The 19,151-nt window shown below is 41.2% G+C and overlaps 1 protein-coding gene across 2 annotated transcripts in view; it reads left to right on the forward strand.

Moving 5' to 3' along the window:
- The window catches only part of Ppm1a (protein phosphatase, Mg2+/Mn2+ dependent 1A), a 49,455-nt gene extending 34,273 nt beyond the window's left edge, over nt 1-15,182 (forward strand). For both annotated transcript variants that reach the window (XM_050153582.1, XM_050153583.1), the window contains exons 3-6: nt 565-682; nt 4,865-4,973; nt 7,772-7,829; nt 8,565-15,182. In XM_050153582.1, the coding sequence (XP_050009539.1) occupies nt 565-682; nt 4,865-4,973; nt 7,772-7,829; nt 8,565-8,594 (315 nt within the window). In that variant the 3' untranslated portion in view covers nt 8,595-15,182. The remainder of the gene's footprint in view (nt 1-564; nt 683-4,864; nt 4,974-7,771; nt 7,830-8,564) is intronic.
- Nucleotides 15,183-19,151: the final 3,969 nt, after the last annotated feature.

The raw sequence follows: 19,151 nt of genomic DNA on the forward strand, positions 1-19,151 counted from the left end.
TTGTGACTAAAGTGTAAACTTGTGACAGGGACAGTAAAGACTAGTACTAACAAGCTTCGCCATATTACGTGGCGTGTGCAGCTGCGTGATACTGACATGGCAGGTGACTTCAAGCAAAGTGACCACCAGAGAAGATTTAGGGAAATTTTTGTTTTATAGGCTCTTTGGCAATAATTTTCTCACAGAGAATGTAGCCTGTAATGATTGCTCCTTATAATAGTTAATATATTATATGGAGGCAACTGTCCCCCACCAACATGTCTGCTTTTTTCTCCTTAAAAGTAACTTGTTTTGTTTTGTTTGTTTTTCGAGACAGGGTTTCTCTGTAGCTTTGGAGCCTGCCCTGGAACTAGCTCTTGTAGACCAGGCTGGCCTCGAATTCACAGAGATCCACCTGCCTCTGCCTCCCGAGAGCTGGGATTAAAGGCATGTGCCACTGCTGCCCGGCTAAAAATAACATTTTTATAGACACAGTATAGTTATAATTGGCATAGGTACAAAGATTCTCAAGGTTTTAAAAAGTAGAAAGAAAACCAAATATTTTCTTGCCCTTTCTCTTTCCAGGGAAGTCGAGACAACATGAGTGTGATTCTGATCTGTTTTCCCAATGCACCTAAAGTCTCAGCAGAAGCCGTGAAGAAGGAGGCAGAGCTGGACAAGTACCTGGAATGCAGAGTAGAAGGTGGATCATTTAACAAAAAATAAGTAGCTTTCTTTAAAAAACAAAACCTACAACAGAAAGTTTAATACTCTAGAGTTTTTAATTCTTTACATGCCTTTAACATCTAGTACTTAGCATCTAAAAGTGGAAAGGACATTTCGTAGTAAGCATTTAGATGTCCGCCCAAGGCACCCTGTCAGATTAGAGATGACTAGTACAGCCTCATGCAGACATGAGTTTTCTGCTTAGGAAGCTTCTGTTCTGAATGGTTGAAGTGTGCATCTAAAATTCTTGCTGACCTCACTGGTGTGAGGAGTTTTATGCACGGAGAACACTTGAGTATTTCTTCTTCCTGTGAGAAAGCCATGTGCGCTAACTTCAAATCTCCAGAATAGTTTGTGTATGACCTGTGTTTGGTTGGTTGTTTTCTGGGTGGTTTGGTTTTTTTGTTTGTTTGTTTTGTTTTTGATAACTTGGAAGTCAGATGGTTCCTAGCAGCTGTCACATCCCACAGCTTTCCACACTTAGTTTTCAGTTCTTTGACGGCTTCCCTCCTAAGCCATGAGCTCTTTGACCTTACAGCACAGACCTGGCAGGAATCAACTCTCAAATGAGATCAGGAAAGTGGTTTGTAACTGTAGGAGTGTGGTTCTTAGATTTCTGCAGATTATTTTATAACAGATGGAAAGCATTTGTACCTCAAAAAAAATGTGATGCTTTTAAATATTGTAAGAAATTTATCTTTTGTTGGTGGGGTGGGTAGATAGGTTGGTTGGTTGTAGAACTGGGGACCAAATCTAAGGTTTCTTGCACAGTGAGCAAGTACTTCCCTCTGAACCCCACCCCAGCCCTTCCATGATCTTTGATGAAGCTGCTCACTAAGCATAAGCTTAAACATTGTCTCCCCAGACACTGGGTTCACTGTGTGGACAGATACAGTAAGCACGGAGATTATGCATGCCCTATAAACAGAAACACTTGAGGGTAAAAAGTGCGTTTTAATTGGCATGCAAGCATCGACCTACCGTACTATTGCATCCCATTGTGTCTCATTATTAAAATTAGTGTGCATCTTAATTTTATTTTCTCTTTTTATTGCTTGATATCATTTGTAATCTGTCTATTAGAGTTGTGCTTGGTTTGGGTTGTTAGTGTACCTAGAGATTTGAGGTTTTGTTACTATCTTCCCTCCCCTGATGGTAACGTCTGTTTGTATTGTTTAGTATTTCATTCATTAAGTATACTAGTCAATGCATTTTTCCTCACTATTTTCAAGGGTCTTGTAATTTTTCACATCTTAAGTTATTTCAATTGTTATTCTAAAATATTCTAAAATACTCTAAAAATACTTAGAATAAGAGGCAGGCGGATCTCTGTGAGTTCGAGGCCAGCCTGGTCTACAAGAGCTAGTTCCAGGACAGGCTCCAAAACCATAGAGAAACCCTGTCTCGAAAAACCAAAAAAAAAAAAAAAAAAAAAAAAAAACTTAGAATGTTACAGAGTGTTTGGTCTAAATTGCTGTTTAGTAGAAAATTATGAAACCAAAAAGATGTGTATGGGGTAAGTTGATGTTGCTGTTTTGGCACCTTAGCCTGGGAATACTTTTTATCGGTATAAAGAAATAACACGTAACTTAGTATTTTTTACTATGGAATAGGATCCAGTTTTAGGAATGAATTACTATTTTTCTCTTCAGTGTGCTTATTTTAAAGTGAGTTTTTGGTGGAATTATAAAATAGTCACTGCATATAATTTTATTATAATAAGTTTTATATTTCATGCTATCAAATGGCAGTTGCCACCTGGGCAGAGTTTACATTATAGTCAATATTGTACTATGTTCAACTGTTACACCGTGCAATTGGAGGTAATGTGTCGTAAATTAAGTATGGTATTTTAGAACTGATGAGATGCAACTAGAGAGAAAGTCGTGTTAAAGTTGCTGCTACTTAAAAGCACAGAAGGAATGTATCTTTGCACTGTGAAGATGTATGTCTAGTGAACAAGTACGCGGCTTCTAACACAGACACCAAATACCTTTCTCCTTGTTTAAATACATGCCTTGACTAAATTGCTGTGACCTACTAAGCCTCATTTATTTGTTTTCAACATTTTTGGCTTCTGTGTCTACAACATTGAAAGGACAAAGCTCCTCAGACCCTCCCTCCTCCCACTGTGTCACCTTTACTGAGGGGAGGTGATGAGGAGACTCTTGCTGCCTTAGTAACCAGATGGCTGTTGCGCTGCGGTCCTTAGGCAGTTTAAGATTATACTCACCTGTGTGTGACTCTCTCGTCTGCTACTGGCCTGACTCCCTGAAAAGTTGCTAATCTGGAGGAAACTGAGGATTCCTTAAGCTTTCTTGAGGAAAGAGGGGGATCAGGGTGTATTTGTCTCTGTTTATGAAACAGAGTTCTTGACATTTCTATTCTTTATGGCAGCACCGAGTTTTTGCAGTCTAATTAAAATGTATAGTCCAGGAACAATTGCAGGAATTTTTCTTAACATCCAGAACTTTTCTAGAAGCTGAAGGAAGCAGAATAGTGTAAGTGTTCATAACAGTTTAAATGACTGTCCCACATCAAATAAGAGATTCTAATTGTTTCTAAAGTCTTTATTATTCTTAAAAGAATTTGCTTTCCTGTATTCTTAACAATTAAAATATCATAACATATTCTAATGAAGATGTAAGCTACATCAAATACAGCGGGTTTTTTTTTAAAAAAAACTTAGAACCAAAACCATCATTGGTTGAATTTATCAGTGTTCATTTCTCCTGTATCCAGAGCTCAAACCAAATGATTGTATTGGCTTAGTAGACACTGTGTTGTGTGTTACCGTCTAGATTGTGAACTTGTGTAGCATAGACAAGCATCAAATCCCTTTATTTTTGTATAGTAGATCTTCAGCACTAGCACCATGTAGAACATCAATATGCCAAAATGTTAAAGACTATACAATAAAAGAACTTGGCAAACCAAATCTGAGATCCTCGCTTTTTGTTCAGATTTAAGACTGCTTTATTTTGTTCTTTTTTTTTTTTTTTTAAGGAAAAGAAGGCATAATATAACACATGCAAAGTTTGGCCTTTATTTTAGGAGGATAATTTTAAACCATTTAAAGAGATTTCATGAGAAGCGATGTCTGTCTTTACGTGTGCCTTTAATGGTGAAGAAACATTTTGAGGCTTGATAGAGAATGAAGTTTTTGTGTTACTTTCAGAGGGATTTACAAATGGAGAAATAGAATAATTTCTTGCTCTGGTGGCCAAGAAAATACCATTTATTATAAATATTGAGAAGCAAAGTGTTGTGGTGCCTTGGGCTGGGATTTGCACTGAGAGTAACTGTGCTTAGTCTCCAAATGAGGTCTTGTACTTAGTTTAGAGATGGGATGAGGGTCTTTGTTCACAGCTCGCGTTGGTCTCTGATAAGAATTACTGCATCTGCCTGTTAGCACTGCAGATCCCCTCTCTGTGCAGATCCTCGGGGAGTCTGATGTGAAACGAATCATTCTAAATGCAAGCTGTACAGTTACTAAGTCTTTCTTTCTGCTCTTAATTGTTTTGTTGTGAAATTTAGATCCTTTCATTTAAAGTGTTGCTTAAGTAACAAATGAAGGCGGTGGTGTGTGTTTATTTATATGTCATTTCCTAGAGGGAAAATTGATATGCAGAGTGATGTTCAAGTATATCATTCATTTGTTTATGCTGCTTAAGTCATGTTGCCACTATAAAAATATAGGTTAAAATTTTAGGGACTAGTATATCTTCAATAAATTGCCCTATACTTAAAGGTGCCTTTTCAAATCTTGAGTTTTTATTTATTTATTTTTATGTGCAATGTATTTTACAGAAAATCCATGTCCTGTGTAAGAACAGGAGTTGATTTCAACAGTAACTAGTTAACATCTTAAAGAAAGTCATTTATACCCACCTTGATTGTGTAACACATCAAGTTAACACAAACTATTTTTTTATTTTCACATTTTTATCTTGTTTTCATTCATTGAAGTTGATGTTTTGTGTCTTTTCTGTATTCCCTGGCCTTACATTTTTGAAGATGAGTGATTATTTTCATAGTAGTTTAGAAAGTCTCAGGTGTAGGACAAGTAATTCAGCTGTAATAACCTAAGGTGTCTTTGCTTCAGTGTTTAAAATTGAGTTTTGATAACACTTACAAAAAAGGTACTTCTGATTCCCAGAAATCATAAAGAAGCAGGGGGAAGGAGTCCCTGACTTAGTCCACGTGATGCGCACGCTAGCCAGCGAGAACATCCCCAGCCTCCCACCGGGGGGTGAACTGGCAAGCAAGTAAGTATGTTCTGTGTGTTCAGCCTTTGTCTGTGGGAGCGGTGCATGTACTCCGAAGGTTCATGCTGTGCCTTCACTGTTAGGAAGTGTGCCCCTTGATTGGGGTCAGTGCTTAATTGTCACTGTTTATAATTGTACTAAGAATTGTCCTTAGTGGAAGCTTGGGTGACACTGGTTTCCACAAGGAATAAATGAGATAATGGAGTGAGAGATTGCACATGAAATAGCATGGCTGCAGAAGGGGAAGTGGTGTAGTAGTGGTGGTGTTTTCTGTCCTCAATCCTTGTATAACTTAACACTCCAAAGACTGTCTTCAGTCTGGGCAGTGTTTCTTGTTTATTGCTGATTGGTGTTTGGTGTCAGAAAGAATAGACAGACACTTTTTTCCTTTGCTTGTTTTTCCTTTTCTCTTGTTTCATAGAGCCATACTAGTGTGTGTTAGATATTAAGCTTGTATCTGTAGTTAACAATGTACATTGTGCAATTCAGGTGGGTTTTTGTTTGTTTGTTGCGACAGCGTTTCCCTGTGTAGCCCTGGCTGTCCGGGAACTCGCTGTATAAAGCAGGCCAGCCTTGAGCTCACAGAGATCTGCTTGCCTCTGCCTCCCTAGTACTAGGTTAAAGGTGTGCACCACCACTGCCAGGCTTCAAGTGTTTCATTTTGTCTTGTTTTAGTTCAATGCTTGGCGTAAAGAGGGATATTGTGGCCGTTTCTCTGATTTTCTGTAGTTTGCACATACTGCTATCTTTATTCTTTGTAGTCATTTTACCAGGGATTCTAAAAGTTCCTATTGAAACTTGTAGTTTTTGAAAACTTTCACATGACCATCTTTGATATAACTGTCTATAAAATTTTTTCCCATCAGTTTTAGAAGTGTGAAGGCTGTAACTGTAAAAGCACCATTCGTTGCATTACAGACAGACAGACAGACAGACAGACACAGAGGTGTGTGTGTGTGTGTGTGTGTGTGTGTGTGTGTGTGGTTTCTTATACTGAAGAATAAACCCAACGTCTCACACTTGCTAGAGAAGTTCTCTGCCATTGAGGATTAAAGAGGTGTTCCTCCACACCTCTCTTTTTGTAGAAGGGGGAGGGTCCCTTGTTTATCCTGGCCGCCCAGAACTGAAATAACCGCACAAAAACTGTATTAATTAAATCACTGCTTGGCACGTTAGCTCTAGCTTCTTATTGGCTAACTCTTCACACATTAATTTAACCCGTTTCTATTTTTTAAATATTTATTTATTATACATACAATGTCTGTCTGTGTGTATGCCTGCAGGCCAGAAGAGGGCACCAGACCTCATTACAGATGGTTGTGAGCTACCATGTGGTTGCTGGGAATTGAACTCAGGAAGAGCAGGCAATGCTCTTAACTGCTGAGCCATCTCTCCAGCCCCCCCCCCCCCCCCCCCCCCCCCCCCATTTCTATTATTAATCTGTATACCGCCACATGGCAGTTGCTTACCAGCAAAGATTCCACATGTCTTACTGTGGTGGCAGATTCATGGCATCTCTCTGACTCTGTCTTCTTCCTCCTAGAATTTAGTTCTGTCTTTCCTGCCTACCTAAGTTCTGCCCTATCAACAGGCCAAGGCAGTTTCTTTATTCATTAATGGTAATCACAGCACACAGAAGGGAGGGAGCTTCCACATCACCTTTTTTCTTTGAAGGAGACAGACAGACATGATCTTCTTGTATAGCCCAAGATTTCCTGACTCAAGTAACTTTGCCTCAGCTATTCAGTACTGGGATTAGGCATGTACAAACATACGGCCAGACTTTAAAACAAAATATTCAAAAATTAATCATATACTTGTCATGGAAGTATTCAATGTTCTAGTTTTTGTAGAAGTTTTTTTGAAGGAATGTTAAAAGGAAGCAAAGACAAGATATATGTTGGATTGTTCTACTTTGACATGTTAAAAAGGTACTTCTACTTGGAAACTATGGTACATTCTCAATTGGTATGTCTTCAGATTGGTATTGCTGTTGCTCACTTGTAGCCATTTAAGTCAGCTCAAATAGAAGTAGGACCATATAGACTTTTTAGTCTGCATACGTGTATATGTGTGTGTATGTGTGTGTGTATGTGTGTACGTGTGAGCACATGTGCTGGAAGGCCAGAGGTTGCATAAGGCAGAAGACAGGCGACATCTCCCTCTGTTGCTCTCCACCTTATCTTTGAGATTGGTCTCACTACACCCAGAGTTCACTAACTAGCTGGCCAGTAAACTCCAGGGATCCACTTGTTCTTGACTTCTTCCAGTGCTAAAGTCACAGATGCAGGACACTGTGTGGGCACCGGGGTTCCAACCAAGGTCTATGCTTGTGCAGGAAACCCTTTGCCAGTGAGCTGCTGGATTTCTTGGGAGGCTACTTTTGTTTTAATTTTGTAAAGGCTCCTGCTCCCGAGCCTGGTGACTGCCTTTGATCCCCAGAACCCATATGGTAGAACTAGAGAAGAGGCTCCTGCCCGCTGTCCTATCACTCCATACATATGTGCACACAGTAAATGAGCTGAAAAGAAGAAAATCACCAGCTGGTTTGTTAACTAACTGAAATAAACTGTGACTTTTGCTCCAGTGTTCTTTAGATCAGTGGAGTGTTAGAGTATTTCAGTTAGAGAGACTGTCTCTGCTTTAGCATCGGGACACCGATGTCTTAAAGACAGACTTGGTGTTGCCAGCAGGAACTGGAATCAGATGTATTTGAAGTTTTAGTGAACACTGGACTGGGGTTATTGGCTGTGATTTACTTTCTGAAAGATTAACTTTCTGCGTTTTCTAACATTTAGGCGGAATGTAATTGAAGCCGTTTACAATAGACTGAACCCTTACAAAAACGATGACACTGTGAGTAGTGCTTGCTCCTCTGCTCTCCTGTCCTCCCTGTGGGTCTGCTCTAGTGTACAGCTGCTCTGGGCTCGGCCGGCCGTACTCTACAATCAACTTCAGAAGACCTGCCTTCCTTTTTTTTATTAAGTTAGGGATCTCTTTCCTCAGAATCTTGGATTATTCTGAGTTTTACAAGGAGCAACAGCAGAATTCAGAATGTTCATTGTGAAGCGTTTTTCTGCATGCAGATATCTTTGCCACAGTCCCGAGGCCGAACCCGCACTGAGACACTAGAGAAGTCCCTTGCAGCTGTTAGCGCAGAGTCACTGAGTGCAGCTGTTACGGGCTGCGTGCTGCATTATGAAGCTCTTAACCTCTTCACTCCCACAATGCAATAAGCGTAATGAAAGTGGAGATTTAAAATAAGTTAGATAAAGCTTTTTTAGTAATTTTGTTGGTTTAATGATAAATTTGTTCATACCTGTAGTAAAATCATTCAAATACTTTTTTCAAACCAAAGGATTTGTTTGTTTGTTTCTTTCTTTTCTTTGTTTATGGAAATTTTTGGTGGGTGGGGCCAAGGCAAAGATTTCTTATTTTTTAACTAAGCAGATTAAATATTAGTTTTCATATGTGGACATAGATATTTTTGAAACCAGCTAAGTTCTGTAATTGGTATATTATAAAACCGTGTCTGCACTCTTCAGGGAGTGGTACATCTAATGCCCTGTTTGTCTGTTCTCCCCTGTGAAGGACTCTGCGTCAACCGATGACATGTGGTGAAGCCGCTCATGGCCATGGGTTGCCTTCGCCGCCAGAGGAGAGCACAGCTCAACTTGGCCGAACCTTTGAACAGCCATCATCAACTTTAAGGAAGAAGGGGTACGACGTGGCTGAGGGACTACATCAGAGCTTGAGCAGTGGAACAGCTAGCCCAGAACGGATTTTTTTTTTTAATTGTAAATTTGAGACTTATGTAAACGTGATTTCAAACCGTAATTCATGTTGTAAATCAGACTCCAGCAATTTTTGTTGTATGATTTTGGTTTTTTGTAAAGTGTAATTGTCCTTGTACAAAGTGCTCATATTTAATTATGAACTGCTTTAAAATCACAGTCAACGATAAAGGAAATGTTTGGCTTGTTGTGTGACACAACAGATAGAGTCGTGCTGTGGACAGGGAGAGCAGCAGCCACATAGCTCGACGCTCATGTACGCATGATTATGAAGAATTCCAAAATCTTACAAAGCTCAACACCCAGGGAGTTATGGGAAACTGTCTCTGTGTTCTGGCGAGGGACTGGCTTGTTCACGCAGCCGCTCCTTCTTACCTGTCTCTAGGATGGCCTCTCCTGCAGCCGAGAGCACTGCAGGTGATACCGAGTGTTGGTGAGAGTATCGATTTGGGGCTGAAATGCCTTGATTCTTTGCACCTCTTTATGAGTCCTACATTCAGTTACTAATTGGTAAGCAGCAGCTTCCTACACAGTAGGAGACTGCCACATTTTTTTTTCCTATCATGATTGGCTGGGCCTGCTGCTGTTCCTAGTAAGATATTCTGAATTCCATTTTATCAATAAAGCTTGGTTTAACAAACAAGAAATTTAATCATGTACGCGTAGTTCCTCTTGCCCCGGCTTTCAGAACCCCATGCTATTATAAACGGGACATGCCTCCTAGGGAAAGGTGTTAGTCTCCTTAAATTGGATGGTGGTGTTACCCAGGTACAGATGGATCGAGAAGTCAGTCTGTGTTGTCCTAACCTGTTTTTAAAATGAGTTTCTTCCAGGCTGCTTGCTTGTCAGTAAGATGTGCATCAGCTTGGGTTTACCTACTGTTAATGAAAAGAATTGTCCAAGTTCGACAATCTTAACACTATGATAGATGTGTGTGTGTTGAATGTGTGTTTGTCTGTAACTTTTAATTGACCCACGTCTTTAGAATCTAAGAGGTTAAGATGTATTTGTGATTTGAAATATAGCATGTTGATAATATTTAGCTGTTGGCCTTTAAAAATAAATTTCAAAGCTTAAGGAATTGTAGATATAAAATACCGAATTTAATTTAGGCTTAACCCCCTCCGATTAAGCATGTAAGAGTAAGTTTTCTGGTCTGTCACATCATAAAGACTACTGTTCTGTACCCGTCTGTGTTTCCGTCTCTGTAGGTTGAGTGCTGCATTTACCAACATGTGACCGAGTCCCCACTAGGAACCGATTCAAATACGTTAGATACAAAGTCACAACTTTGTGTACAAAAGTTAGTGTAATACATTTTGTTCTGTGTGTTTTCCCCAATCTTGGAAATAGACATGTTTGTATATACAGCCTTAAAACCACTGTAACGTTAAGGGAATGTAGGAGAGCACTGAGAAGTGTCGCAGACTTCAGTAGCTAGAATACCAGCGGACTCTTCATTATCCCTCTCGTGAGCTGATGTAACTTCATTGTATTTAATTTATATCTTAGTCCAGCATGAATGAAGAAAAGCTGAAATACTCTTGACATTTAGAAATTCATAACAGCTGCAATTAGAGAACCAATTCCAAACCTAATAAATGCTTAATGTCTAAACCTGTGGGAGAGTTGGAAGTATGGTCATGTTCGAGCTGTGGCTTGCAAAGATGGGCCTGTGCATTTCACGAAATCCAGTGCTCCTAGCACAGACTGGGCGCTAGGCTGACAGCGGAAGCTGAGATCCTGACAGCTGACCTGGGTCCTTCGTTTTTAGAAGTAACCTGAAAACCTTTAGTTTTAGAAATTTCAAAACCTCCAGCCGGGGTTTGCTTATGGCGGCTTTTGAAACTGCCTTGGTGGGAAGCTGTGTTTCACACGACAGCAGCCTAGTCAGGTCAACCTTGTTTGAGATTGTCTCGGCAGAAAAGGAAATTCAATTGCTCTTCTGTTGAAATGGTTAATTCTGAAGACTGGGGTAAGAAAGTGCTGTGATCTAAGGAGACTAGATCTTTCCACGAGTCAGCACCACACTGGGTGTCAGTTTGCATTATGGAACTGCAGGAAGGAGGTGTGCCTTGTAAAAGCCGATCATTCCGACTTCCTGGGAAAATGGCCGTGGTGGAAGCCATCAACGCTTTTTAGAAGGGGGATGTTCATGCCTGCATGGTACACTTTGTTATTGTCCCCCATCCCCTTTCCTGCTAATTAACATCTCAGGACAAATGCCTCAAAATATTTCGATGTGTGGGTTTTGTTTTGTTTTATGTGGAGAGGAAAAATGATTGTGTGATGGTAATATAACAGAGTATACTTTTATGTCAGTGAAAATTTCAGTTCTGCATAGCAGTGTTTTGCTAACTTACATTAAAAAGTTTTGAGTAAGCCAGTGGACACCTTTAATCCCAGGACTGGGGAGGCAGAGGCATGTGAATCTCTTGAGTTCAAAGCTAACCTGGGCTACAGAGCGAGATCCAGGACAGGGCTACCCAGAGAAGCCCTGTCTCAACCCCTCCCCTAAAAATGCTTTTCATATCTTACTATCTTAACAAGTGATCGTAAGAGTAAAATAAGCCAGGCACAGTGGTGCAGGCCTCTAATTCCAGCACTCTAGAGTCTTGGCAGGTGTGACTGTGAATTCAAGGCCAGTGTGATCTACAGAGTCCACAGAGTTCTAGGACTGTCCGGGCTACACAGTGAGACTCTGTCTCATCTCATTTTCACTTTCTTGTAGCATCTCCTTCCACTGATAGCAAAAGCATCTCATGGTCAGCATAAACTTTATAAAAAACCAAAGTGCTCACCTGCTTGGCTTCAGAACGCTTGTCAAACACCTTCAGTTCCTGTGCGTTTATTTGAGTCTAGATCACGAAGCAGCTGTTCTTTGGATACCACATAGTATTAGGAACTCGGTGGGAGAGCCAGGTGTGAAGGCTCTGCCTATGATCTTAGCACTTGGGAGGCTGAAGCAGGAGGATCATGGGTTTAAGACTAAACTGGCCACAAAGTGATAACCTCTCTGATTTTTTTTAAATTAAAGAGTCATGTGATATAAATAGTTTGAATTACAGTACTGCTTACAAAGACCGTGTGTTTGAGCACATTAAACCAGCTAAGCTCTGCTTTCCCACAAAGTGTTCAGTGTTAGCAAAATACTGTTCTGAGTTAAGTCCCTGGGGACTGTAAAGAGATGAAGTAGGTCCTTGTTCTCAGGGAGTTCACGTTTGGGCAGAATTTAGAATCCAGTGTATGTATTATAAGTGGATCATTCATATAAATAAAGAAAAATGCATTGCCTGCCCCTTCTTTTCCTAGTACTTTCTTCAACAAAGCAGGTCACCACCTGGAAGAATAGTTGCTGTTCCTTTGTTCCCCAAAATTGTTTAGTTTCTTCTTCCCCAAAATTGAAATCATCCAATAGAAGAATTATGCTCAGCATAAGAGTAAATTGAACTGCTGAAGTGTGTCTTAGTATCTATATGGAATTCCTGGTTCTCTCTTGGCCTTGACTTCCTGCTGACTACAGCAAGTCACAAGCAAGTAATGGATGTCCTGGAGTTCTCCAGCCCCCAGGATGAGGTGGGATCTAAGCTTAGGGCCTCCTGTAGGTTCTTCCTTAAGACTGTGGTCCTCATGGTACAGCACCAGTGTTGATGTGAAATCGCTGTGCTATCTAATGCGCGTTAGTGTTTTAGGGTAGCCATGCTTACTGCCTGTCCTTACTGAACAAATTAGCCTGGGAATTTAACACATGGATTCCCAAAAGACTGATGAATTGGCTTTGTTTTAGTTTTTAATTTCATGCTATACTCCTAGTTCAAACTTCGCTGATTTTACAGCATAGATTTGGTATCTGAGAAGATGTAAATATTTTAGCATGTAAATGTTTCTCATTTAAGGTTTTTGTTTGGAGGGACCTTCAAGAATGTTATATATTCCCACATATTCTGGTAATGAGATAATGAGATGACCATTTTAAATTTACTAGTCTTCTAATTAGATTTTCTTTCAGGCATTTGAATGTCTTTAGAAGCCTGATTTTACTTTATATCTTACAATAATGTGCTGTTCGTTTTGGTTTGCAGTTGTTTTAAATTATATATTCTTTGAGAATATGCTTGAAATATTTAAGACGGTGTTTTCACGTTGGTCAGTAACTCACTAACCGCATTACCGGGAGAATGCCGTGTGACAGGCATCGGCTCTGCTGTGTTGTCAAGTGAGCGATTTCCATTCAGGGTCAGTTCAACACATGTTCTTTGTTTTTTATCTCCTACGTACTCAGCTAGTGGCTTCTGTTTCTTCCTATCCATTTAAACAGCGTGGTGGAGTGTCAGAAAAACTCAGATGGAGCCGGGCGTGGTGGTACACAGCTTTAATGCCAGCACTCAGGAGGCAGAGGCAGGTGGATCTTTGGAGTTGGAGGCCAGCCTGGTCTACAGAGCAAGTTCCAAGACAGCCAGGGCTACATAGAGAAACCCTGTCTCAATCCCCCAAAAAGGAAAAAACTCAAATGGTATTCAAACTACAGTTGCTTTTACAAGACAGGAAGGCTGTTTAAGTTAAAATAACAATACATGACCATTTTTCCTCCTTATTCTTCATGAAATAACCGCCCCCCCACACACTTCCATTTTCTCTTTTTCCTTGGTGCCACCCCCCCCCACACTTCTTAAATAGGCCAGTTCTAGTCTCTTGAACAAGAAAAACCATGTATTACCTCATCAAGGCCAATTAATAACTTTATTTTACTGGGTTAAAAGTAAGAAAACTCAGGATGTGGAATAGTGGGGGGCGGGGCACTATAATTGCTTTGGACCTGGCTGTCGCTGTTCCAGAACTGAGCGTCACAGAAGTCAGCCAGAGACAAATGAGTTTGCTTTTCTGATCTGCTGATAGTTACTGATTCAACCCAAACAACTGAGAAAGAAACTGTGTTTATTCACCCACATCCACTCCTTTGCTCTTCATTGCTCCAAATCCATCAATTTCTACTGGCTGCCTTCTCATTAAACTAAATGTTTAAGATAGTTGTTCATTGTGTATAGTTCTGACTAATGAAAGACCCCTGAGTAATATCTGTGTCTGTATGGTCCTGTCTGAAGTGAGCTAGTTCATATAAAGCTTGGATAGCTATAGAACAAACTTAGATCTTGATTGCGTACATCGAATAGCACAGGTTTGTTCTTGAGGGTCTTAAGCTTTTGGGGGTCACAACCCTTTGAATCTGACTGCACCTGGGAACATGCAGATGATGTATATAACTCCCCAAGAATGTCTCTTTGGCCTGGTCAAGACCCTCTCTCATATCGTGGGGCACCGTCCTCCAGCAGAGCTCAAACTATCCCAAGAGCACAACAATCTTGTCAGAAGACAGTGTCTGTTTTACTTTGAAAAGAGAAAGGAGGAGAGCCGGAACCTGGCTGGAATCTGGTGTGAGGGTCTTTTTGTTTTTGTTTTTTGTCTGGTTTGGGTTTTCCCCCCTGAGGCCCTATGTTGTGGGAACCTATCTGTAAAGGTGGAAGGAGGCAATGAGGCCAGCTTTTGGAGGTTGACATCATTTAAGGTTTGCCAGTCTTGTAACTCAAAAAGTAGAATGGAAATTGAATGCGTCTGGCGTGCTTCTGCCCCTCCAGAGTGTAGGTTAATTCGTTAACATATGTTAACAGCACGTTAGCTGTCGGGTCTCACTCAGGCTTTAAGATTTTCATTAAATACTAACTTAATTTTGGATTCTAAAGAAGTAAGTACTTAATAAAGAACGTTTAAAATGAAGTCTTACATAGCAGTGTAGAAGGTTGATGATACCGCTACAAAGATACCATAATTGCATTGAAAAGTGATTGTTAAATTTGTTGCCAAAATTTCATGTTCAGTTCTAGCTTGATTTCCGTCTGTGGAAGTAGAAACAGAATTCATTATCTTACCCGGCTAGCCCTGAACTAACGCCATAGCATATCTGCAGGAGAATACTGTGTAGCAGCGATGCCCAGCACTAATTAGTTTTACAACTGTAAGTACTTCACATCGTTTCTGTGAGTGTTTTGAGTGGGGAGACATTGTACATGTTACAAGCATGTTGCATTACACATAGATTCAGTTTTTTTAAACTTATCGATGTAAGAACTGCAGAAATATTTTTCTTAAACATAATATGTAACAGAATTCTCCACTTTGCAGTTTATGTGACCCACAGTTTTAAAGAAATTCCATAAATGTATATTTTGTATTATGTACCATTTCCTGGTCCAAAGAAAATATGTGAATTTAGTTCTAATTTTAAGACTGTACTTTTGTTTTCTAGTTCTCTGAAAAACTGCATTCCGCCTGTGGATGGTTACAGATTGTATGTGAGGTGGGAAGTAGAAGTTTCTAGTTTGCAAAATCGGTGCCACTAAATAAACAGGCAATTGCATAATGTGTGTGTTCATGATTGTCTGCTGCCAGGAGTGTGTGTGTGTTGTGCTGAGGAATCTAGAAATCTGGGGATTAATTATTATGTGATCTTAAGAGAATTTTTTTCCCTAGTGGAACTTGGTAAATTGGCTGATCAGATCAATGAAATCATAATTTGAACTAGAATTGTCCCCGATTTTTGGGAGATAGTTGATAGCCACAAAGGTTGGGTTGGTGGTTATTGTTATGAAGACTCCAGAAATAAAGAAGCCGGTTGTTGTTCCTCTTGGACAAGAAGAGTGGAGACTGGGATTGGAAGTGATCTGGAGAAGGCCTGTCAGCTACAGCAGCCCTGGTGTGTGTGTATGAGGAGGGTGCAGAAGGAGGCGCTTGCTCGGCTCCTAATGTTGGCTCTAGCGGATATTTCATCTTCATCCAGGTCTCAAAATGACCTCCAGATTTCCAGTCTGGGCTTCACTTCCACCATTAGAAGTTTGAAAACTGAGTGGGTGATTTAATGGAAGTTCTGTACATTGCAAGCTGCTTCTACTCGATGCTTGCTAAAATCTAGGGTTCTGAAATGTTCCTTTCCTTGTTAGCCCTTAGTAGGGCAGACTGAACTTGCTGTCAGGTCAAATGGGATTCTAGTTGAAGATAATAGTCTTGGTGAGATGTGTTAGAGGACGGAAGGTTTACAACAGAACCCACCACATGGCCCCAGAAAAGATTTTGCTTCACTGGTTGCCTGGAGTCAGCATGAGATTCATATTGTATGTTTGTATTCTAAGGGCTTTTTATAAAATGGTTTTATGGTGATAGTTTTATTGTTGCCTACATAGGATTAGCTGCTCCAAGAGTGTCATGGCTTTAGCTTTTAGGTGCAGGCTGGCATTTTCCAGACCAAAGTGCTCCTACAGCTGTCCTTACAACCACATACAAAGTGTTTTCCAGAAGTTAATTTGAACCAGCAGGATTTCCAATATTTGGCCATTATTGATCTACTAAAGAAGTTGTTTTAAACTCTTCAATTTGATGTCCTTTTCATTTGACATCATTTTAACTGAGTTGTTTTCAACCAGCTAGGGTGTCAGTAGCAGGTATTTTTCACTATTTGAACGGGTGAGGAAAACACGGATGCATCTGTATAGAGGTACCTACATGAGCAAATTTGCAAGTCGGGAGTTTGATAATAGGCAATACTACGTTTATACAGGTTTGGTATATCCAAGCCAGTGTACAGCTTGCATGTCACTCCGGGGTGTGTTTCTCCAGCAGCGGTGAGGGAAGGAGCACTGTTCTCTTGTGGACAGTAAACTGAAGATGACAACAATATCACTCATCTGGTAAAGGTACTCTCACGTCCTGGCTACCTGAGTTCAATCCTTGGGACCCGTGCAAAGAGAACTAACTCCACAGAGTTGTCCTCTGACCTCCACACACGTGCTGCAACTTCTGAGTGCAGTATGGGTCGAAGTATATTATATATGCTCATGTCCTTATTCAAAGTCAACTCCGCAGTCACCTTGACCTTCAAAGAGGCATGGGGACTTGGAGACCAGATCTGTCCAAGAAGTTTCAGTCCAGGAGGAGCAGGGATTCATGAAGGGAACTTCTGTACAGCAAGTCTCCATAGTGAGCTAGGAGTGGGGTGTTAGGTTTTGAAGATTACATGGTTGGCTCTTGGAGCAGTTCATATTCTGACTTTCTGAGTAGAATGTCAAATGTTTTTGTTTAAAAATCTTTTGTTCAAGTATAAAACTTAAGGGTTTTCATGGGGAAAATGATTGAACTCTGCAACTTGAAGTTACTTAATGAAATTAAATAATGAACTTGGCCAGGCGGTGGTGGCGCACGCCTTTAATCCCAGTACTTGGGAGGCAGAGGCGGGGCACATCTCTATGAGTTCAAGGCCAGCCTGGTCTACAAGAGCTAGTTCCAGGACAGGCTCCAAAACCTACAGAGAAACCCTGTCTCGAAAAACAAACCAAAAAAAAAAAAAAAAAAATGAACTTGACATTTTCCTGTTTGATGACGAAGAGTGGAGAAAATGATACAATGCTTAAGGTTAGGAGAGAGTTGATTTAAGGTTAAAAACAAAAGTTACAATTATTTAAGTTGAGAAAACGCTACTTTTCTGATATTAAAGTGAAATTAGTCACCATAAATCATCAATATGCTCATAGTGATCAAAGTTGAAGAAATTACAGATGCCCCTCAACTACCAAACCTCTGAAGCCGCAGTCTGCACCTAACCAGCAAGATGGAATGACTTGGAAGCCTGAAAACCAAGCACTTTACAGGGACTGCTTTGTGGGGAAGTTCCCACTGAAAGTTCAGCTCCTCTGCAGGGAAGCCTGCACCCTCCCTTCCCTCCCCTTGGCTCACAGTCAGCTGACCCACCCTTCAAATCCCCACGCTGCGGCTGGGCATGCAGCTCTAGAGAGTGCTAGCCCAGCATATCACGAGAACCTGGGCTGAGGGCACACTCATAATCTCAGCACTTGGGACAGGAAGGCAAGAGGATCAAAAGGCTAAGGTCCTCTGATACACACCAAATCTGAGGCCATCTATGTCACTAGTCACCCTGTCGCAAAGACATCCCTCGGCTGCTCTACAAAGCCTCTAATGTCTGGTTCCTCTGCCTAGACTCACCTCCCTCTCCCTTCTGCATTGGCCACACCTCTGGCTATTCCTGACTGCACCTGTCTCAAACCCTAAAATCTTTTAGGTGTTCGCTCTTACTCCTTCCCAGATGTCTCATTGGCCAAAGCAGGTCACAGGAGAGTTCAAGGAAACCTGAAAGAACAAACCCTGATCTTTACTAGGGGAATCCAGTGTGCATTCGATTGAACAGGGTTACGTGTGTATCTGTGCAAACGAGATTGGTCTTGGTGTGTCGAGAATACAGTCTTGTCTCCTACTGCGCCATTTCATTTGTGGGTTTTTGTTGAAGGTTTTTCATTGTGTAGCTAGCCCAGAACACTGTAAATCAAGCTGGGCTTGAACTCACTGAGATCCACCTCCCAAGTGCTGGAATCAAAGGTGTATACCACCATAGCAGTGATGCTACAACCATATGAAACGGCTTCACGCTGTAAATGCTCATTGTGGTGGTGGTTTGAATAGGTTATGTCCCCCACCCCCCGTACTCAGGTGTTGGACTGTTTGGCTGGTAGGACTGGCACTGTTAGGAGGTGAGGCCTGTTGGAGGAAGTGTGTCACTGTAAGGGTAAGCTTTGAGGTCTCATACAGTCAAGCTATGCCCAGCACACGGTTTTTTCTTCTGTTGCCTGTGGCTCAAGATGTAGGACTATTAGCTCCTTCTCCGGCACCATGTCTGCCATGATGATAATGGACCAAACCTCTCAAACTGTCAGCCAGCACCAATGAAATGTTTTCCTTCAGCCAGGTGGTGGTGATGCACGACTTTAATCCCAGCACTCGGGAGGCAGAGGCAGGCGGATCTCTGTGAGTTTGAGGCCAGCCTGGTCTACAAGAGCTAGTTCCAGGACAGGCTCCAAAGCTGCAGAGAAACCCTGTCTTGGAAATAACAACAAAAAAAAGGCACTATGGTCATGGTGCCTCTTCATGGTGATAAAATCCTAAGACACTCATGATGAGGGGAAGTGTTCTGGTGGAAGAGGTTAAGTACAGTGATATTGGAGTTGCAAAAACCCAGTTAACCAGGTATCTATGCAAAAGCAACAGCTGAGCCAAGGAAAATATGGTGGCAGGAGACAAGATGTCGGACTCAACAGGAATTTTCTACTCCAAGCCCCCAGGGACGAGAGGTTACATTGAAGCACATGCCCTATGAAAAGGCCTTTTATGTTCTTTGCTGCTGCTCCTCACACCCCCGAGACAGGGTTTCTCTGTGTTGCCCTGGCTGTGCTGGAACTCACTTCATAAGCCAGGCTGGCCTCGAACTCACAGAGATCTACCTGCCTCTGCTTCCCCAGTGCTGGGATTAAAGGCGTGCGCCGCCACCACC

This window comes from Alexandromys fortis, unplaced genomic scaffold (genome assembly GCF_014885135.2).
Source record: "Alexandromys fortis isolate MF-2015 unplaced genomic scaffold, M_Fortis_MF-2015_v1.1 scaffold_82, whole genome shotgun sequence".
Taxonomy (NCBI): Eukaryota; Metazoa; Chordata; class Mammalia; order Rodentia; family Cricetidae; genus Alexandromys; species Alexandromys fortis.